Genomic DNA, 22,637 nt, shown 5'->3' on the forward strand with positions numbered 1-22,637 from the left:
ACAGGAGCTCGGAAAACCCCTACAAAGTCCGGCGGGGCGGGGGTGTGGGGTGGAGGCTGCTGACTGTAGAGCAGGCAACACTTGATAATCCGGGTTGTGAGTTCAAGCCCCACATTGGGTGCAGAGCCTACTTAAAACAATTTCTTAAAAATAAAACCCCCTGGGGCGCCTGGGTGGCTCAGCGGGTTAAGCCTCTGCCTTCCTCTCAGGTCATGATCTCAGGGTCCTGGGATGGAGCCCCACATAGGGCTCTCTGCTCAGCAGGGAGCCCGCTTCCTCCTCTCTCTGTGCCTGCCTCTCTGCCTACTTGTGATCTCTGTCAAATAAATAAATAAAATCTTTAAATAAATAAATAAATAAATAATAAAACCCCTGTGGGAAACCTGGGTGGCTCAGTCAGTTAAGCATCTGCCTTCCCCGCAGGTCATGATCTTAGGGTCCTGGAATCAAGCCCCACATCCGCCTTATGCTCAGCGGGGAGCCTGCTTCTCCTGCTCCTTCTGCCCCTCTCCCACTGCTCCTGCATGTGCTCCCTCTCTCAGATAAAAATAAAATCTTTAAAAATAAAGAAATAAACAATGAAATAAATAAAACCCTGTGAACTCTAAGCCCATAGGATGAACCCAAAAGGGTGAGCCCCACATCCACCACTTCCTGGTAATCTTCCCTGAATAACTTACTTCCTTGCTTCCCATCCATCAAAGGGGGACAGGACTACTACTGACTTGATATGATTATTGAGGGATGAAATGAGCTAATAGATGGTAATCATCATGTAGAAAAATGGCTAAAACAGAGTGAGTACTTTATGAATGATCGCTACTGAGTCCCTCTTAACTCCCAACTATTTCTGAAAAATACTGGATTCTGGGTAGCATTTTTTGTTTTTGTTTTTGTTTTGTTTTTTGAGAGATAGAGAGAGTGCAGGGGGCAGGCAGAGGGAGGGGGAACGAGAGTATGGGGAGCAAGCAGAGGGAAAGAGAGAGAGATCGTGGGGAGGCAGAGGGAGACAGAGAGAATCTCAAGCAGGCTCCGCACCCAGCATGGAGCCCGATGTGGAGCTCAATCTCATGACCCAAGATCATGACCTGAGCTAAAATCAAGAGTCAGGTGCTTAACCAACTGAGCCACCCAGACACTCTCTGTTTTTAGTAAATTAATTGGCATTTGGATTGGCTCTAGACATATTTTAAACTAATTAGTAGCATCTAACAGGTACTTTGAATTGTTAATTTGAATAAATCATGTTGGATTGACAATATTTTCTCTATGGGTATAAACACAGATTTTTGGAACACGTTTCTGACATATGTACAGGGGACTCTGGCAAATCAAACAGTCCATTTAATAGGGAGCTAGATACACATCATGCCCAATTGCCAATTTTTAAAACCCTACACACAATATCTTTAAGACTAAACCACAAGACGCATGTTTCTCGAAGAAGCAGGGTCTGCAGTGAACCTTGGATGTGACCGTATTGGCGAGAAGCAGCCAGGCTGGTTCAGAGAGCGCCCCTGAAGACGGAAGCTGCACCTCACCCAGCTTGCTACCGACAATTTTCATTCGTCAGCTTTGTTTTCCCTACACTGCTGCCCACTCAGGCAGCCCCATATGACATCTGTCTGCTCAGCTGCTGGTGGCCTGAGCTAATTTCAGAACCAGGACAACCCTTGAGATGTCCTGGGCTCTGAATGGAGGCAGAGATACATGCCAGCAGTCGGATAACTCAATAAAGGCTCATTCTCCTCCCTCTCCGACATTTCCCCTCCTTCCTTCCTTTCTTCTTTCCTTTCTTTCTTTCTTTTTTTTTTTTTTTGAAGATTTTTTTTTTTAAGATATTTACTTATTTTAGGAGAGGGGAGAGAAAGCACTATGGGGAAGGGGCAGGGGGAGAGAGTGAGAGAGTGAGAGAGAGACTCTCAAGCAACTCCCAGCTGATCATGGAGTCTGATGTGGGGCTCCATCCCATGATCCGGGAGATCATGACCTGAGCTGAAATCAGGAGTCTGATGCTTAACCAACTGAGCCACCCAGGCACCCCTCACATCTCCCCTTCTAATCTCAAATGTAGCGAGCAGAATTTTCTCACACTTTAAATGACCTCCTCGTTCCTGAACAGGGACAGGCTGAGGGAGATGCCGTGGCAAAGACATCAATAGCGTCCACAGCTAATGTGAATGCTTAGGCTGTTCACTTGCAACTCATGTACTCTTTTCCGTTCTCCCCACTTTTCCCCCAGGGTGCCTGCTACACGTGACTCTACCTTCATGCTAAGTAGAAAATGGAACCTCCCTGATCTGCTCTGGCCAATCAGAAAAGAGCATGCAGTCCAGAGCTGAGTCCCCCCTTGCCCTCTTAGCCAAACTCTCTGGTGCAACACACAAAAGGCACAACCACGTGTGCTCCTGGGAGGCAGAAGCCAGTGAGGAAGGCCAGGGCCGGCTCAGGGAGTCAGGAGTGGCTGGTGAGCCAGAGCCCACGCGGATTGCCATGGTGGTCCTGGGTCCCAAGTCCCACCCACCAACCCTCCCCCCAGAGAAGACCCCACATCTGGTTCCACCCAAGGTAGCTGGGAGAGACTGAGGTTCCTTCTCCTCTCCAAAGAACCTTCCATAGACCTTTGGAATATTTTATTTACATTGCAGTGTAGGGGCACCTGGGTGGCAGCATCCAGGTCTTGATCTCAAGGTTGTGAGTTTAAGCCCTGCACTGGGCTCCACACTGGGTGTGGAGCTCACTCTAAAATAGAAGAAGAAAGAGGAGGAGGAGGAGGAACAGGAAGAGGAAGAGGAAGAAGGAGAAGTTGCTGTTGTTGAAGTTGTTGCAGTGTAAGTAAGTATGAGGTCAGGCTCTAAAACAACCAAGGAGTGACTCGGGTCGTCTGGAGGTATACTTTTCTGCAACTAATAAATTTACTTTTGGTTCAGTGCAGTGGCTTTGCCCGTGGGACATATGAAACTCTTGACACAGTCTAACGACCCCCACCCACTCTCGGAATCCAATCGCTAAAAAATCTCCATTGTACTTTAGGAAAGCCACGACCCTTTTCATTGACCCTTCACACTGAAATCGCAAATGACACTGTGGGGACACTAAAGGCACCTCACCGAACTGACGACCAGCAAGAGGCGAGATGGCCCCTTGCAACTCTGCCCTCGGAGATTGGACTTTGGGGAGGATGCACTCGGAGATGATTTTTTTTCCGGTAATGACAACGTTCGGTCCCGCATAAGAAATGAAATTGAAGCATTGATCTTATTCTTCAAGTAGAGGATGGCTTCAATGTGAAAATTAACATATAAATTTAGCATCCATCTTATTTTCAACTCACTTCTGCTGAGTAAATGCACATATAAAGAATGAACGGTTGAAACAGTACGCCCTGAAATCAAGTCCATTTTTCAAACATGTCAGATCAGAGGCAGCCAGTGCCTGTTTTCTGGGGACCCAACAAATGTTTCCAGGGTGCCCCCCTTCCCATCACCTCCCACCAACCTACCTACAGGGCCACTTGGGGACCTCGGACAATGAGTCCCGAAAGGGACCCCATAACACAGGACTGCTCCGAGACACACCTCCTCCTCCGGTCCAGTCTCTTTCTGTGAATTTTAAATGTTCTCAGGCTCTTAGAAGTCTGCAGTTAAATCCAACAGCCTGGACCAGGGGATCCAGAATCCTGCCCCCTCTCCCCAGTTCCTGTCACCTGTCCAGGCACTCTGCTATTAATTTCAACCACAGCCACCTACCCAGCTAAGAAATGCCTTGCTTCTAGAAACGTCTGTGCAACTACTTTTGTTTTTCCCATCATCAAGAGCACTGATTTTTCACAGGAGGGCATCACCTCACACCTGTTAGAACGGCTATGACCAAGAAGACAAGAGAAACTAAGTGCTGGCAAGAATGAGAAAAGAAGGGAGTCCTTGAGTGGCTCCGCTGGTGAAGCATCTGCCTTTGGCTCAGGTCGTTATCCCGGGGTCCTGCCTGGGATCAAGCCCCACATCAGGCTGCCTGCTCAGCAGGAGGCTGCTTCTTCCTCTCCCTCTGCCCCTCCCCTGACTCATGCTCACTCTCTCTGAAACAAATGAACAAAACATTTTCCAAAAAAATCAAAATAAAATTTTTAAAAACAGAGCCCTTGTGCAACATTAGTAATTTGCAAACTGCTGCAGCGTCTCTGGCAAACAGGACGGAAACTCCTCACAAAACGTGGAAACAGAGCTGCCCTATGATCCCGCAATGGCCCTTGAGGGTACATTTCTGGAGAAGTTGAAGTCAGCATCTCAGATTGCCACTCCCTGTTCCCTGGAGCATTTCTCACAATAGCCAAGACATGGAAACAACCTAAGTGTCCCTCACCAGACCCAGAGATAAAGCAAATGTCACATACTAACCGAAATACGCCAGTCACACCAGGACAAGTACTGTGGGATCTCGCTTCTACATGGAACCTAAAAATCCAAACTCACGGAACCAGAGTAGAACCATGCTTGCCATGGGACGGGAAGGGTGGGATGGGGACATGTGGGTCAAAGGAAACAAACTTATAAGATGAGAAAGTTCTAGATATCCAAGTCACCGCATGGTGACTATAGCTACATTGTACACTTGGAAGGTACCAAGAGAACAGAAGAGAGATGTTCTCACCACACACCCACGCCCCCCCCCACACAAACGTAATTATGTGAGGTTAACTAACCTTCTGGTGGAAATCATTCTGCAACATGTATACCAGTCAAATTGTCAGCTCATGAACCTTGAATTTGACACAATGTTGTATGTCAATTCTATCTTAGTCAAACAGGGAGGGCTCGGGGAGGGAATTATTAATGTTTCTTACAACTCAGAGCTCCAGCTCCCGAGCGAAACCTATTTCCAGGTGTCACTAGTAAACTTGGAATCAGGGCACACCTGAAGGGCCAGCAGCACTGGAAAATCCCGGAGCCTTAAGCGGCAGTCTCCCTGAGGGAAAGGGGAGCGAATTTGTGCTAAGATCAGGTGCTTTGCCCATCAGGGGTTTCCAAAAACAGGCACTTCTGATCCCAAATGTGTCCTTGAGTCCAACATTAACCTTGGCCCTGAAGTTCCTTGAACTCCACGGAGGGCAGGAGTGAAGGACTCGGGCATTTCGACCTCTCCCTCTGCCCCTTTAGGGTGCATGCACCTGAGAAGAAAACCTAAGGATGGGATGTTCTCCCGTCGCTGTGATTTAAGAAACACCTGGGGAGGACAATAAAAATGGAGGTGCTGAGGCTCTCCGAGATCCTGAATTCAACAAGCAGGGCTCAGGAATCTAAACTAGAAGGGAAGCCTTGCGGTGCGGGGAGCACACTTGCAGACAAACCTATAGAGGGTGACTGGCCCACCCACACTCCCATGGTGGATGAACAAGGCATTTAAGACCAGCTTCTGGCTGGTCCTCACTAGCGGGGGAGGCGGGAGGCCTGGTTTCCTGTGGATTAACAAGCCATCTGCCAAGCACCCCAGAAGGAGCTGGCTGACTTGTTTCTCGTATGTGAAGGAGTAACTGAGCGCCCCTGGGCTACGGGTCAGAGCAGGGTGGTCTTTGAGAGCTGAGCTAGAATCTGAGAGGGGACAGCGACTGTGGGATGCAGGATCTGAACCGATTTCTCCCATCTGACCCCCCGACCACACTTACCCCCCAAAACAGGTAGGTCCTGCTTCAGAAGACTGTACAAGGATCGAACATACCTGCACTAGCCTAGGAGGTCCCTGCCTTACAGGTGACCCCACGCTGCCGGCCATTGTCAGAATGAGTCAGTAAGTTTGGAGATCTGTTGGGGGCGGGGCAATGGCGCTGGAGAGACACTGCAACTTAGGGCGAGGGCTGCTCCATCCGGGCCTTCACCCTGAAGAAGGAACAGCTGCAGACAGATTTCGTAGCCCCATCGGCTCAAGGGGACCTGTTCCCACTGTTGCTTGTTAAATGAATGCAGGTAAGCGTTTGAGACGAACACACCTTGGGAAATACGCTCGGCCTGGGTAGGCCCAGGCGTCAGCCCATCACCACGACATAAAATGTCCCAGACAACAGGGGTCCAACTGTTTTCTTCTTCACTCCCTCACTTTCTTCCTTGACACATACGCTAATGTTAAGATACAACCCAAACAACAAGAGTATGTACTTTTAAACTCCCTGGTAGGGACCCATGTCCTTGAAACACATATTAGTCCAATTAACATAAATTTTTCCCATCAGAGATTCTCATTCCCAAAGTGTTCCATAGAAATAAAGATAAGATGGGGTTTTTTGGTCCTAAGTAGCTTTTTTATCCCCCTGGGACCCCTTCCAGGAGTGGCTGGCAGCTGATAGGAGCTCCTGTCCCTCAGCTGAGGGAGAAACTTAGGCCAAGAGGACCTGCCCTCCTCCCTTCCAGAATGAAGAGCCCTTCGGACTCCGTCTGGCCTTGGGAGCTCTTTCTGCATCCTTATTTCCTTCTCCTTCCACCTTTGTAAGTTTATTGTCTGACTTAAGTGGTCATCCTTGCTTTCAGGCACTTTGAAGAACAGACGTAGCAAGAGAAGTGGCTATTGTGGGCACCACTGAGTATTACTGTTTGAAAACTCTCTTTTTAAAATATCTGATCAAGAATGCAAAACCTAGTGAGCTCAATCAGAAGCAATCATCGCTCTCACCAAGTGCCTTCTGTGTGTCGGGCACAGTGCTAAGTACTTACGCCTCACGTTGCAAATGGTTTCATTTTTACTTTTCCTTGAATGGGACTCTCCATGATCATCCCTGCTTATCTCGGACTCACCGACAGGTGACTCGGGTAATAGCAGACAAAAAGCATTCTCTTACACATACGAGGCACTCACGGCGCATCTGCTGGAGCGTGGGAGGTGTGGAGGGACTGGACTGAGCTCTATTCTTAAACAAGAAATCCTCTTTCTGAACACAGCCCCCAAGCTGTCATTCATATTTCTCAAGAAATGTCCCCATTCAACAGACCCCCTGACCCCCGACCGGTGTGCTAGGAAGCAGCTTTTACATCAAATTTCTCTCTTTAGAGATCCTCTTTCCACAAGCAGAAATGACATAAACGAAGATCGTCTCCTTAGTTTATTTTTTTTTTCTCCTAGAGCCCTCAGCATGCTACATTCACCGGACAAAGCTTAACCTTGTGTTCATTTCACAACACATTTCATGCAGTTCACAGCTGGGGTGGGCTTTACACGGACATCACGCAGGTTTCAGTTCAGCTACGTGGAAAGAAGAATTCTTAGTGGAGTTTGTCTCTGAAAACTGCCCGAGCTTACAGAAGCTTGAGAGCGGTTCACTCCCTCCTGAAGTGCAGCGTCTCTCTAAAATGCAAGAAGGAATTTTAGCATAAGGATAGAAGGTCCATTTGCAACCGAAATCGCTTGCTTCCGTTTTTACAGATCCTGAGGAATCCTCTTTCACAAAACCGCATTCAAGTATACTGTTTTGTCGGACATTCCGGGTCGAGTTTGGGAGCAAAGCTGGCCCCCAGCGCTCCCTCCCCAAATAAACCTTGCGCTGGACCCGGCTTTCCCAAGACTATTCTTAGCATCAGACTCTCTTTGACAATAAACATTCAGCACTAAAGCCACAGAGCAGAGCTATTTGGCATTTTTTTTCCAATGAAGTGCAAGAAATTAAATAAGTTATGCTTTTTATTGCTAAGGTATAGAATCAAGCACAGTCACTTTGTCAAACAGAAGGAAAGGGTGGACACAGGAAGCGGCCTCTCCTGGCGGGCCGGGGTTCGAATGCACAGAAAAGGTCACCTGGTCACGCCGCCCCGCAGGGAGCGGCCTTTAGGAGGACGTGTTGAGTATTCTGGAGTCTGAGGAGTCGGACCTCTCGTCATAGTCCTCCTCGGTGTAGAGGGGCTGCTTGGCCACGATCGGGCAGCCGTCGTCGGGGATGGAGATGCGGGGGTCCTCGGGGGTGCGCGTCGGGAGCACGGGCGAGCTCCGGAAGACGCCGGCCGAGTTGGCGGGGAAGGGGCCCACGTACTGGGACCTCAGCTGGTACTGCTGCTGCAGGGTCATGGTGTTCCACAGGGTCACGTCGTTGGGCAAAAAGGGGCTCGACTGGTTCCTGGCCAAAGTATTCCGCAGCATCAGCGGGTAGCGGGGCGGCTGGGGGAAAGGATGTTGCAGGGGCACGGCCAAGGGGTTGGGGACAACGTTACTGGAGTCGGCGGAAAACCTCAGCGTGTCCGGGACCCTGAAGGCCGAGCCCACGGACCACTTGGAGGAGGAGATGGGGTAGGAGCTCAGGCTGTGTTCAAAGATGTGGCCGTTGGAGGGCAGCACCAGCCCCTCGGGCTCGGCCGCCCGATCCGCGGCGGCCGCGGCGACAGAGGAGCGGCTGGACAGCAGGACCTCCACGGCGCTCACCAGGTCCCCGCCGCAGCCCTTCAGGATGAGCTCCAGCACCGTGGGCTTCTGGGCGGGGAAGATCTTTTTCAACACTTCCAGGGGCGGCCGGTTGGCCTTCAAGCTGAAGGGCAGGGACACGGTCCCCGAGGGGCCCTCGATCAGCAGGTGGTTCTGCTCCCCGTGGTACTTGGGGCTGTCCGGGCGGCTCTCCGGGTTGCCTCCGTTTTTCTGCACCGCGTAGCCCCCCTCGTCCACAGACACGATCTCGGGGCTCTCCGGGGTGAAGCAGCCCTTGCTTTTGGCCACATCTGGGGAGCTCCTCTGGTCGGCGTCTTTGTCGCTGAAGGTCTCCGTGTTGTCGGCGGAGCTGCTGTCCCCCAGCCGCTCTTCTGTCAAGTCTGAAAAGCAGAGAACAGCTGGGTTAATCCTGTCCCGGCGAGCATGAAGAGGAACAGATGTGCTGGGGGAGAGCCGTACACAGGCCGTTTGGAAGGGCAGACGCCACTGGGTGGGTGTCAACACACGGGAAGCCTTTCTTTATCTTTCCTTTTCTTTTCGTTCTTCCTTTTTTACTTTAAGTCATCGCTACACCGAATGTGAAGCTTGAACTCATGACCCTGAGATCAAGAGTCACAGGCTCCAGGACTGAGTCAGGCAGGCACCCCCTGATCCGAAAGCCTTTAAGAAGAATCCAAACCACCTCATTGGCCAATGTGGGGGGAAGGGGCAGACTACCTAAAAATCTAGAAATTGGAGTGATTTCTCAGACTGATGTGCACAGAGAGGCTTGCCTTGAACACAGAACAGGGATCCAGTACCTATAACCATAAAAGATGTAGCTGTCATAGCAGTCACGATCTAAATAGGGACCTCTGCAGGTTTAGGGATCAACACAGCCCAGGGAAGAACGGGAAAATGAGCTCAGGTTTGTCTTCTGGCTCTTTTTCTGCAAACGAGGGGGCTGGTGTTACCCAGGGACGTCAGCAGCGGGTACAGGACCCTTTATCCATAGAAGGGGATTTTCACATTATAAATCCATTTCCCATAGGCAGATTTTGCATTACACAGGTCTTGTGAACTGGTCCTATGTTTCTTCGGGTTACCTGGTACAATAACTAATCGGTAGAAGTGCCAGAAAGAGGCCTCTCTTCACTGAAATCTTTCTTACAAAGCCACTCCAGGGAGTGACAGACCTGGGTCCCGCACCTTGCACTAAGGGTCAAGCAAAACCAGCTGTGAATTCTGAATGGCAGGGCAGGTCACAGGACAGGGAGGAAATGGCTGGAGAGATCTGTCAAATTGCACAGGGGCATGACCCACCCATGAAACAAGGAGCCCATAACTCCAGGACTGTAGGGGTAAAGAGGTAAAACCATTTCATGAACTGTTTTATTAGTAAGGTTCATGGAAAGGATTGAAAGACACCTTCTTGAATTATACCAAAAGGGGGGGAAAAAAAAGCATCCCAAGATTTTTGGAAGATTTGCTGGAAACTAGAACAGTTCCAAATTTAGCATTTTGACCCAAGACATTGCCCGCCCAAAGGGCTGGTATCACAGCGCCAAGCAGGCAGAAGGGAGTAGCCTGGATTTACTTGCAGTAGGAAATGCCAACAGACCTTTATAATAAAAGGACGTATTCTTTACTAGCACACTAGATGCAAGTAGATTTTTATCCTTTTGAAAACACTGACTGGCTGTCTCTACTCAGAGCCAGTGTAACTGATCTAAAGATGAAAATTATTAATTACCCAGTTGTCAGGTTGTAAACATTTGGTCTGCCTGTGTTTTCTACGGCCCAGCCTGAATGGCTTCCTTGTCTCCTTCTCTGTGGGCACACCTGACTGTACTTCGAAAACCAGCGGTGGCATTTCATCACTGCAGCTCCAAAAATCTCCCTCCTTCAATGTATTGTTTGTTTCAAAAGCCTTAAACAATGGCCCATTTAGGAACATTCTTCTAATGTGGGATTTATCTTCAATATAAAGGAAAAACAAAATGTTGGTTCTTCACAAAGCAACCAGTACGTGTCTGGCAACGGTAAATGCATGTTAAAACAGGCTTAAACTCTTATCAGTACGACCTGCAGTCTTAAGTCTGATATAAATTCACTTAACCCAAATCTGCATTTTAAGTAAACTACTGCTTTTTCCAATACAAGGTTTCTACGCAGGGGTCATCCGTGGCCCAGAAATATAAGCCAACTTTGCTTTCTGCAACACCTCTGGGACGTGCTCAAGACCTATTTTTGTAAGAGAAGTTTGCCATCTTCCCTCCTGCAACTCCCCAGGACAGGGAATCCTGATGCCCTCTCCTCAGTGAACAGGTATTTGTTCTTAATCCAAGAGAGAAAAGCTACAACAAAAAGCTTCTATAGATTCACATTCTAATCGGCAGACCTATCTACATTATCCTGGCTCCTGACCAGTCCGTACCTCCTAGCGCTTACTCTGTTATTAAGCATCGGAAAATGAGTGGACAGGGACTGTGTGTTCACCCAGCACTGGCCTCAACACACGACTGGACTTCGCCCCCCTCCTCAGTGGAGCCTGGGAAAATAAGTCAAAGACACGCCCCAGGTAAATATTAAAATAAAATTGTGCTTTCAATACTGTATACCTCTAAGCTTTCTTTACCTAGTCTTATCAGTATCAAGTATTTGCATCCCTGTAATATGTAAGATACTGAGGGAAACAGAAAAAAAGGAGGTGAAAAATACCAGGAAGTCTAAGACTGGTCCCCCACCTGGGGGGACTTAGCTCGTTGGGCAGAGGAGATGCACGTACAAGGAGAAAAGCAAACACAGCCAGCAAAGAACTTGCTTCCTATCCAGCAGGATACGTACTGTACACAAAGGTTCATCGTAGCATCACCCACAGTAGCCAAAGGTGGGAGCAACTCAGGTGTCCACGGATGGACAGACGGACAAAGAAAACGTGGTACGTATATACAGTGGAATATTATTCAGTCTCAAAATGGAATGAAATTCTGACCCATGTTATGATGGGGATGAACCCTGAGATTATGCTGTGTGAAGTCAGTCAGTCAGTCACAAAGGACAATATTCTAGGATTCCACTTAGACGAGGTCTCTAGAACACACAAACTCACAGAGACAGAAAGTGGAATGATTGTTAGCGGGGGCGGGGAAGAGGGACTGGGACTTACTGTGTCACAGGCTTTCAGATAATGAGAAAGTTCTGGAAATGGACAATGGTGGAGGCACAACACTGTGAATGTATTTAGTGCCCTTACATTGTGCCCTTAAAAAAGGTTAAGATAGTAAATTTTATTGTATGTATATTTTACCATAATTAAAAACAAGAGAGAGAGAAAGAAATAGGACACACAGTGTCACCGCAGTGTAAGGGATGGTAACTTTTTTTGGAAAGCAAGAGAAACAACTGGTTCTTCTAGGAAATAAAAGGTACATAAGTACAGCCAGGAAGCTCAAAACCTAGCTGTTTTTAAAATGAGTGAACCTGAAAATGGCTTCCTATGCTAAAAGATAATTTTTCCCAGGGTGTCTGGCCGGCTCAGCCTATGGAGTACTTGACTCTTGATCTCCAGGTTCAAGCCTCCTGTTAAGGGTAGAGTTTACCTTAAAAATAAAATGAAATATAATATATGATATGATATAATTTTTCCCACCCCGTATGAGCTGCCAAATGGAAAATAAGTTTTCCATTTATGGAAAATGTGTTGAGGTCTATCACCAAATTCACTGTTTCACAGAACATGCCAGGCCCCAGAAGAAAGTGATTCCAAGAGCAGAGGTTTGGCCAGACAGGAGCTAGAGAACGATGTTCTGGCAAATCGGACACATCCACCATTTTTCCAAAATGGCCAAGGATACACTATCCCAGTCTCCTGGATCCTGGGTGACAGGACACTGAATCTGACGATGCAAGATTCCGCCTTGGTACCTGTGTTCCTGTTCTGCAGAAGAGGCCACAGGACAATCGCTGGGCCAGCTTGTTCACCAGCTGGGAACCCCCAGCCTGCAAAAAATACCCTGCCTTTCTGATTTTCTTGGTTCCCCGTTGCCCTCCCCCTACCCCACAGTGGCATAGTGGCATGCCGGGAGCAGCACGTGCTTCTGGCTGCTTCTCTGGGAGTGGTGCTGACTCATCCACGCTCTCTTCTCAGGTTTCAGTCAGGCTGGCCTCTCCAGCTCGGTGTCCAGGCTAGGGCCACATGGTGAAGAAAGCGAACAGGGTGTCCCAGGAATCAAATCTACAAATTCAGGACATTCCAAGCACCTGAGCTCCGTACTCTTCATACTACATTCAGAGGGAGGACAGGAGACCTTGAAGGAACCAAGGAGTGGGGCACAGCCAATGCTCTCCTGCTCGGATTCAGCCCATAAAGTCTTGGCCCAGGCTGTCGGGGGAGCAGGATCCCTGTCCCCAGCCCAGGCTGCTGGGGTTGCAAACCTGGGCAAGAGTAGACTAGACTCTCACCTTGTGCCAAGAATCCTTCCTCACCACCACCATTTCTGAAGGGCAGAGCTTGGAGCCCACGCGATTTTGTGGCACGACCTACTAGTGGTTGACCTGTTGTACCTAAACTAGATGCACTGTACATTATTCTATAAATACAGACTTTCACTAGTAATTATAGAGGGTGGGTTTCGAGCCCAGCAATAACGTGTAATTTAATAACAGGTGTTGCTTTATATCTCTAGGGTCCCCCCCCAAATGAACTTTATAAAATGTTCATGTTGGCTTAAAACACAAAGGCCTTTCTAGATACAGAAATGTGACACTGCCAACCAACAGAATGAAAAGGGAAATGGTCCCCCAGACACTTTACCTTCTTTCTTCTTGAAACTGACACACTAATTCCTAGAACACAGAGAGTAAAAGAATATACTCCAACTGATAACATTTTTACCCCCAGAATATGCGTGCAGATACCCAGACCTTCTACCCAAAAAGTAGAAAGAAACCAATTTCATGGGAAATTCCAAATCCCCTACTGAAAGTGATACAGTCTGCTGTTTCTCATGTTTAAACATCCAGGAATTTGAAAAATCTTACTACTCACTCTTCAAGTTCATATGTTTCATGATAGAGAAATATTCCTAGCCACCCAGGAACTAAACCCTTCACTCAGGTCAAAGTATGTAAAAGAAGGAGATATATTATTAAGAAGGAAACTTTTTCTATCAACAATAATATTACCAACTTCAGAAAATACATACATCAGCCTAAAGATAGCTACAAGACTTCTTTTTCCCTTTCACTACAGACTTTAACAAGGGAGAGAAACTTAACACTCACACAAAAGTAACTTCCAATCTAAAACTACAGTTTGCAAAATCTTTCCTCCTTTAGAGGACGTTTTTATGCGAAAATGTAGTCACATATTAAAAAAAAAAAACAACCTAGGTATTCTTTTCAAATATTTTGGGGAAGCCTACCACATATGTGGAATAAACATACACATAAAAATGGAGAATTTTTCAGACGTGAATGTGGTGGGTTTTATCCATTCTGTTCAATTATATCTGCAAAACCCAGGGGCTCTTGGATGGCTCAGTGGGTTAAAGCCTCTGCCTTGGGCTCAGGTCATGATCTCAGGGTCCTGGGATCGAGCGAGCCCCACATCGGGCTCTCTGCTCAGCAGGGAGCCTGCTTCCTTCTCTCTCTGCCTACTTGTGATCTCTGTCAAATGAATAAACAAAATCTTAAAAAAAAAACCAAAATATTATCTTGAATGAAAATACAAAAGCATTGGTATAGAGAGGAATGTTTCCTAGTACAAAAGTCACTGAACTTTTTTTTTTCCCTTTCTGGAATCATGTCACACAGTTTGGAACATGGACTGTATGTCCTCTACTGTTGACGAGCTTTGGGGACACACCTCTAACTGTTCCCTGATGGGTGGTTTTCCAAGCACACAAATCTCACAGCAATGACAGGAAGGAGCCCAAGCAGGACAGTGCTTCTAGAAGAGACCAATGCCCCGTCAGAACACTAACCGGAGACACACTTTTTTACATTTTCTATTATCTTTATCTCACACTGGAAGTGCTGACTCATTAAAAAAACCCTGAGTGGCTGAAAATCTTAAGTACAACAGGGAATGAGTATCAGTGGAAAATCTTTCTTTTTCTTCCTGGGTTGAGGGGTAGGGGGACTTGTGAAAAGTACACAGTTGTCATGCTTTGCTTTTTAAAAAATAGTTAACAACACGGGATGCTTCCTCGGGATCAATATTTGGCGGGGGGGGGGAACATTGGTATAGAAAGGTCAGACCTTAAGGAAATAAGACTCACAACTGTCGACTTTGTAGGTCTTGCAAAAATTTAGTTTTGACCCCTTCGGTGACTCAGGAGCACTTTTCAAGAAGCAGGAGGTAAATGACCTATAAATCTCCAAGTCTATTCGGAACTGATAAAAATGCAGTTGGCTATTCATTCATCCATCCATTTAACAAAAACCCTTCCTTCTCTTACTACGTGCCCAGGCAATGTATTATGTAAGACAATACAGAGCTGATCAAAACATTGCCTCTTGGTCCCTGAGACGCTCACAGTATAAATCTTCTTCTAGAAAAGTTCCACGTTACCTGCGTGGTTGGTCAAATTTTACATTGAAACACAGCCAGTAACTCAAAAGCCAGCAGCTGGGCGGACTAGGGCGGAGTCACAGAGTTCATACTGCTGTAAACATTCCCGTGTAGAGACAATGGTTGCAACAAACACACATAGTGAACTAATAAAAGTACTAAACGGTGGCGGGGTGGGGGGGGGAGCAGAAGCCTAATCCCGGCTTCATAAAATGTACTCCTGCCTAGTCGTTGCCATCCAAAAAAGAAATCAGAGATTTAGTACAGAACTGACCCATTCTGAACGTTCCGTTTTCCATAATACTGGTAAGTTGGTAGTTGATTGTGTTCATTTTTAAAACAGCTGTTTAATGATAAAATCAAAAGGGAACAAAAACCCATACAGGTTTTCCTTTCCCATTAGTTTCTTTGGAGAAGTCTGCGGCACTCGGACAAGCCTGTGGGACTGGAGAGTGACAGGATGTAATCCCAGGGTGAAGGACCAGGGAGGACCCCACCCGCTGTTCACTAGTCAGGCCCCCATCTCTGCCAAGAGCAAGCACGGGAGCCCAGTTCGAGGCCCACGTGGGACGCGGCATGGAAATCCAGAGACCTGAGGCGCCAGAGCAGGTTTAAAAAGCCAAAGAAAGGAGGAAAACAAGAGGCGAGGAAGAGAGGACGGGAGGGAGAGGGGAGGCAGGCAAGCAGGCAGGCAAACAGATTAGGAGCTCCAACCTCCACACACACACCCGTCAGGAAGAGGAGCAGCATTTCCAGAAAGGGGCTCCAAGTCCTCCGGGGACCTTGATTTATGAAGATGTACTCACTTTCTCTCTGTAAAGCTGTTAGCAGAAAGTGCTGACTGGCGGCAGGAAGAATTTCTCATCAGTGCTCTTTGATTGTATTTTGCAAACAAAATGCCTGTTGCTTGGTAACATTTCACTTGAGCCTGACCTTCCGCGAAAGTTATTGCTATCGGATTCGATTTACACTGTCCTCCTGTGATTACTGTAATCTTTTAAACCCGGGAGCTCATCCATCAGGGAAAAGAAAAGTTGGTTGTGTAAGTCCAGAGCCCGGCTATCCCCCAGATTTATAACCCAGAGGAGTGAGCTGGGGAGCTGGGGTGGGGGCTTCGCTGCTGGCTGGCAGCAGACCTGCGGTTCCCAGACACGGACAACGCGCTCCTCTTTCCTGCCAGCCCTGTCCTGGTGCCGCCAGAGGGACAGGAGGGCCCCCACGGACAGTAAGAAGCTGGTGGACGCACTGGAGTCACCCCCCCCCCCAGGGGCGCCCTTCGGGGGTGACTGGGGCTGGGGAGGGGGGACTGCCTGGGCCTAGGGTTGCCGGACAAAACGGCAGGACGCCCAGTTAAATTTGAACTTCAGACGAGTACTGGAAGTTTTTCAGTCGAAGTGTGCCCCGGGCAATAGTGACATCCTATTTTTGGTTTGCCTGAGTGCACGCTTTTGTGGTCGGTCTGGCCGCCCACCGAAGACGGGGCGGCAGCAGGGACCGAGCGGGAAGGGCGCGGAGGGGCCGCCGGCTTCTCCCCCCGCAGCGCGCAGCAACCCTGCCCTGCCCTCGCGGCCCCGTGGGCCCGGAGGGAGCCGGCGGCACCCGAAGCAGCCCGGGAAGGTGCGGCTGGCCTGGGAGCGGGCCGAGCCGCCGCCTGCAGTGTCCCCAGGACCCGGACCGGGTGGTAGGGGACAGCGGTCCAGGGCGGCCATGCCTCCGCCGCTGCGCACACCTTTCCTGGGGTGCCCGTTCCGCTGCCCTCCGAGAGGAAAGCGCAGGCATGGGTGCCGCGGGGTGGGGGCCCCCTCCCAGACGCTGCCCCGGGCCCACCGCCTGCAAGTTCATGCCCCCCCTAGCTGTGCGCCCTGCGTCTTCCCTCCCACCCCCCCCACCCCCCCACCCCCGCCTCCTGCACCAGCCCCGGGGAAAGGTTTGCGAGGGACCAGGAGTAGGGGACCGCTAGATCCTCTGCGTTGGGTCGGTGTTCCTGTTTCAAAGGGCAACTGTGAGTCAGGCTCCTCGCCCCAGGTCGAGCTGTCCTAAATAACCAGACTTCCCCCTGCCCCCCCCCCGCTTTTATTTAAATTCATAACTACGCTTGATGAATGACTTTGAAGTCTTTCCCTCTTTTTTCGTTTTCTTTTAGCCTATGATCACCAGAGTTTCCTATTCTGTCCTGGACCAGTGATCGGGCAACAATCCTTACACTTGCAGGTGCCTCTGTCTCTTCTTCAAATACATAAATAAATAAATACAGTAAAATTAAATATTAGGAAGAAGATGGGACAGGACTCAATCAAGCTGGGGCAAAAAAACAAAAAACAAACAAACAAAAAAACACAGAGCCAGCACTAAGTTGCTAAGAGGAGTCCAGCAAGAGGTAAAATTATTTAAAGACAGTTTTCCACACTGTTCTTTTCTCCCTACAGATCTCCTGTTTGCTCCTATTCAGGAGAAACCCACAGAAAAGGAGCTCCTTCTGTCCTATCTGATCCTGTTCGGTTCCTAACCAAATATGCTGTTTTTGATTTCTTTTTCCTTTACGAGCATTTCAAAGAACCTGTGCACCTACTTACTGTGTAGACGAATGTAGGAAGACTCTATAGCCATAGGTCTTTCCTTGCACAGCCCTGGGGGGACTCAGGACACGCTCCTGGGGGAAAAGCTGGGGTGGGGGAAGGGAGGAGAACACAGGAATGTAACTCAAGCTCCTCACCTTGGTCGTGACCCTTAACTTGCCTCAGCTCTTGAGCCCTCGTCCTGAAAGGCTGGCTTGGCTGGTTGACGCTGCTGACTCAGATACACTAAGAGCTGAAGAAGGTTCACACTTCCCATGGCATTTTCATGAGGGAGGGGGCAGGGGGAGAAGGTGAAGAGGACAAAGAGGGAATTTAGGAGAATAAGTGAGTCAGCGGTACAAAGAAGCTTAAGTTAGAATTTGGGGCTCAATCAAACCCGAATACTAGGAGGTCAGTCCTACACGATAATCAAGGAGCATAGGAAATGCACACCCAGAAGGAGGAGAGCGCTCCAGTCCGGAACTGGAAGTCCTAACGTTAGAGTGTGCAACGTCTCCTGAAGGCCACGGCCATATTGACAGGAATGCTCAGCGTCCTCCACTGTTAGATAAAATAACCCCCATTCCTTTAAAGAACCTGAAGCGGAATTTTGGGATAGAGATTTCTTTCAGCAACACAACTGAATTGTGGTGTGACCGTGTCACTCCCTCAATGGATGTTTTTCTTCCAGCAGTGCCCAAGAAACATACACTTCTCTAGGGCGAGCGGGTTTCTCAAAGATTTCTGGAGAGGGAGAGACTCCTGAGTTTGTGCACCTGTGTTTGTACCCAGCAGCAAAAAAGCCTCTGTGTCCACAGCTATGCACTAAAGAGGCCCTTTGCAAAAAGAACCAGCGGCATTTTCGGCACAGATATCACAACAAACACATGCCTATAATGCACCAGGAGACATGGAGGTGCCTAATGGTCTGTGAACTTAAGTACATGTGGACCTACTATTCTAACAGAGTGTCTCTTAGTTCTCTAAATGCAGAGAGCTACTTGTCCAGGAGTATCCGATAGGCTGCTGAATTCGCATAGTATGTTACTCACAAATACATTACAAGAAGAGCCGCAAAAAGGCATGATACAAACAGCAACCGGTCTCCACACTAGACAGTCTTCCCTAACTTAAACCCCAAATGGGCTTCCTCCATATGAAGCAATGCATGGAATGGGTCCATCTGTAGCCTTGCTTTCCTAATGGGAAGCATTATCTGTTTTTCTCCTGCCTCCTCCCACCTTTGGATTGGTGATCGGCTGCTTTTTAAAAGCATGGAACTACGGGGTCGAACCCATTGAAGTTATATAAATGAATGTGCAAAGTATGGAGTCTGAGGAATGAAGAATTGGAAACTGGGCTTTTAGTTCCTGATGCCTCGGGTGCCCCAAAGCCTGGTCTCCTTTTCAATTACTGTTTTCGATTTGGAAGGCTCAGGCTATCCCCAAATAACTGGTTTGGAGGAAGAGGGAGTGCACCAGGGCTGGTTTCTCCAGTTGAAATCCGTCTCCCTCTTCGATTTCCCCAAAGCCCACTACTGCAGCCACTACCCCGCCCGCCTTCCTTCCTGCTCTCAGGACCCCTCCTCCCCCGGTTTTTTGGTTTTGCGACTCTTTAGAAGCCTTGAACTGTGGCTACCCCAAAGACCGGTTTGAAGACCACAGGGTGTGAAAGAATCCCCTCTGGACAAAGACTCCCGAACCCAACGCCCCTGGGGTGCCTCCGGACAGACGGCCACTGCAAAATCCTACCAAGGGGACAGACTCGCTGACTCCTGCTAGGCTGCTGGGGAAACGGAGCCAGGGAAAACTGGAAACGGAAGGTTAAGAAAAGTTACTGGCATGGGTCAACTTCTAGAACGGAGACACAACCCTCCTGGTTACTTGTCCTAACTTAAAGGAGAAAAGCAAAAAGAATCTTTGTGACCCTTCTTTCTCCCCGCCTCCCCTGCCTCTACGGCAAATGTATAAATACAAAGAGAGGAGACGGACAAAAGATCGCCAAGGCATGGGGGATGGGGGCCGCTCATTACTCGCATTTATGCTTATACCCTACTTTGGATTAAATATCCCCAAAATCCAAGTTCAGCAAACTGTCCTCCGTCCACTAATGCCCAGTCCTCCTCTTCACATAGATATTCTCAGGGCTTCAAGCCTGCAGAGCGTAACTGAGCAACAGGACAGCCGACAGACCTGTGCCAGCCAGGCTGCCTATCCCCTCACCAGTGAGTCTGCTCCTGAAGGCGTCTCTCCAGAAGCCAATGGGAGTGTCTTTTGGGGGGAAAAGGTGGTGTAACCAGAAGCTCTATCAGAGGTCCACCTACAAGAGGCCTCTGGCCCTTCCAGGGCCTGCGCTCGCCAAATTTCAGTATAGCCCCTACTCCCCTTCCTGGGAAGATGTGCTTTTTACCTGTGTACACTTGGTCGGGTCCAAGGGAAACATCAAATACGTGTCCACTGAACTCCAAGAGCCTAAAATCACAGGAGCACTTGGCTGGGCAGGACAGCAAGCTAGCGATACCCCAGGAGGAAAGACACTCATCCGGGGTCTGTGGCCCGGAGAGAGGAAGCAGATGGAAGCAGGGAGGTGGATTGTGAGAATATGCCCACCTCCAGGACCACCCCCCCACCCTCTCTACAGTAGCCCCACAGAGGAGGAGACAACTGAAGGGGAGGTAAGAGAGCCCTCGCTCCCAATCTGCCACTTGGTAGCAAGAGGCCCACATGGCCCTGAGAACTGAGAACCCCCGGAAAAGGGCTGGACAGAGTTGTTCTTCCCTGCCCGATGACAAGTTTCACTTGTACTTCTTTAGACCAAAGAGACCGCTGAGGGCAGCCTGAGACACTGCGTTCAAAGATCTGAGATCTGTAAGAGCTGGGTGCGCCAGATTTGGGGTCCCCCATACCAGTTCAGGGAGCTTTCTGGTCCATTTCACTGAGCTTCTAAATAGGGCTTCCTCCCACACATCACAAGAAGCTGGAAGCCATAGTCCGTGCCTTACTAGAAAGGCTTCGGGTTCACTCCGGTTTCCTGGGGCCACAGAAGCAGGCCCAGCTCGGACTCGGCCAAACCTTGGCCTAGGCTAGAGTGACCTGCCCCTGTCTGTCCCAACCTCCCAAAGCAAGGCCCTCTATGGCCGCAGCCAGAAAAGCCCGGCCGCGCGGTGGGCTGTGTGCCCGCGTGGGTTTTAACTTGGTCCTGCTTCGACCTCTTTATTTACCGGCGGCGGCCACGTTCCCCCGGGGAAGGCGTTCGGCGAGCCCGACGCCCAGTCCCGCCCGCCGTTTGCCTCGCCGAGGCGCCTTGCCCGCGGGTGCCTGGGCTGTGCCGGCTGCGGGTCGAAGCGAAGGCCGGCCTGCGCCCGGACAGCGAGAACGGGCTCGGCGAGAGCGGGGCGGTAAGGCCTGACACTTCCCGCGGGCCTCCCAGCCAAAGCCGCCGCGACCGCTGCAAAGTTTTCGCCGACGCGCCGCGCCCGGCTCCCGCCCCGCAGACACTCTTACCTGGCTTGGCGAGGGGCGCCTGCAACGCCCCGGCCTGGGGCTCCGCTGCCCAGCGCAGCGCGGCGGCCGCAGCCAGCTCGGCGGCGGGCCTTGGTGGCGGCGGCGGCGGCTGAGACGGCTGCGAGGTCGGCGGCGGCTGCGGGGCGGCGGCGGCGTCCCCCGGCGGCGGGGGTCCGGGCAGGGCGCGCAGCGAGTCCGGGATGAGGCTCTCGAGGCTCTCGTTGGCCTGCTGCCGGCGCAGCGCCACCTGCGCGGCCATGACCCGCTGCCGCTCGATGATGAGGATGCACTTCTCGCAGGTGCAGTCCTTGAAGCGGCAGTAGCGCTTGTGGCCCTTGAGCCAGGACAGCACGCCGTGGTTGCGGCAGCGCGCGCACTTGGGCGTGCGCTGCAAGGGCGCCCGCGGCGGCTGCGACACCGGGCCGCCCATGTACAGGTAGGGGGAGCCGTAGCCGTTCATGTCCCGGGCTCCAGGGAGGGCAGGCGGGCTGGCTGCGGCAGCGGGCCAGGGGGCGCTGGACCGCGGGGCAGCGAGGCCGGCTCCGGGGCGGCGGGCGGGCGGAGCGCTCCTCGGTCCCGCAGCCCCGGCGGCCGCGTGCGCTCCGAGACTGCGGGAGGTGCGGCCGCCGTCTTCACCGATCCCGCGGCGCCCGCAGCCTCAGCCTCCCAAGGGTGCTCGGCAATCCCACGCGCGTCGCGCCTCCGTCAGCGGCTGCCTCGGCCAGCACGTCCTCCGTCGCCGAGGCGCGGCGGCGGCTGCGGAGAGCCGGCGGGAGCTCTGGCTCCGGTCTGAGCCAGCTGGTCTGCAGCTCCCGCGCGCGCAGGCCGGCCGCAGCACCTCCTCCGCCGCCCTCCCCCCACCGCTCCTCCCTCCCACTGCCACCCCCACCCCCGGGGTCCCGATCTCCTTGCGCTCCCCACTCTCCACCCCACTCCACGCCTTCCTCCTTCCTTTCCGCTCGCGCCCCCAGAGTCCCCTGCACTTCACCTTCCTTGCCACCTGCAGCCAGGCCCCTCTGGCGGGGGCGCTCACGGCCCCCTACTCCAAGCTGCCTACGCTTTGCCGGACAGCGGCGCTCCGGGACTCGGCGGTGCCCTCGGGGCGGGTTAGAGGTGGACCAGCCGCGGTGAGGGTGGGGGTGCCCGTAGGCCAGTAAGGCCCCTTCGTCCCCCCCCCACCTCCCCCCTCGCCCCGCAGGCCTGCCCTGGCGGCACCCAGCCCGAGGCCGCTTTCAAGCCCCCGCTTGGCCGCAGGGAGGGCTCCTCGAGATCCGGAGCCTAGCGGAGCGTTGCGGGTGCGCTCGGGACCTGGCCAGAGCCGAGAGGGTTTTAAATTGGGGCGAGTCCGGCCGTGCGGCCGCTGGCGAGTACCATTGGGTTAGGGCGGTGGAATTGGTTCGGGAAATTTTGGTTTCCTTGATTTCCTTTTGCAACAATTTTTTTTCTCTTTTGCTGCTGTGGAGTAAAATGAATGTTGATGACAACCTGCTGGCCCAAGGATGACCACCCATTTTGCAGGCTATTTCAAAAAAACAGTCCTCCCTCTCTGGCGTTTGATTCTGTTTGTCTACCCTCCTCCCCAGGTTTTAGTGAAGAACAGCTTCTGTCCTGAAAGGCCCGGAAGTGCTCTTA

The 22,637-nt window shown here is 50.9% G+C and overlaps 1 protein-coding gene across 2 annotated transcripts; it reads right to left on the minus strand.

Annotated features, from left to right (window-relative positions):
• Positions 1 to 7,289: 7,289 nt before the first annotated feature.
• On the minus strand, positions 7,290 to 21,465 carry DMRT3 (doublesex and mab-3 related transcription factor 3). Of its 2 annotated transcripts, XM_032866731.1 has the most exons (3): positions 21,006 to 21,465; positions 7,774 to 8,771; positions 7,290 to 7,326 (listed from the first exon to the last, which is right to left on the minus strand). In XM_032866731.1, the coding sequence occupies exons 1-2, from the start codon at positions 21,463 to 21,465 to the stop codon at positions 7,804 to 7,806; spliced, it is 1,428 nt and encodes a 475-aa protein (XP_032722622.1). In that variant the 3' UTR covers positions 7,290 to 7,326; positions 7,774 to 7,803. The 2 variants fall into 2 exon arrangements, with proteins under 2 accessions (XP_032722622.1, XP_032722621.1); XM_032866730.1 differs by having other exon boundaries at positions 7,300 to 8,771.
• Positions 21,466 to 22,637: the final 1,172 nt, after the last annotated feature.

The sequence above is a fragment of the Lontra canadensis genome, unplaced genomic scaffold (assembly GCF_010015895.1).
Source record: "Lontra canadensis isolate GAN:19392208 unplaced genomic scaffold, GSC_riverotter_1.0 scaffold31, whole genome shotgun sequence".
Taxonomy (NCBI): Eukaryota; Metazoa; Chordata; class Mammalia; order Carnivora; family Mustelidae; genus Lontra; species Lontra canadensis.

Coding starts and splice junctions, on each gene's coding strand:
- DMRT3 (XM_032866731.1), bottom strand. CDS start 21,465: ATGAACGGCTACGGCTCCCCCTACCTGTACATGGGCGGCCCGGTGTCG. Junction 8,772..21,005: donor GGCGCCCCTCGCCAAGCCAG/GTAAGAGTGTCT, acceptor TCTGCTTTTCAG/ACTTGACAGAAGAGCGGCTG.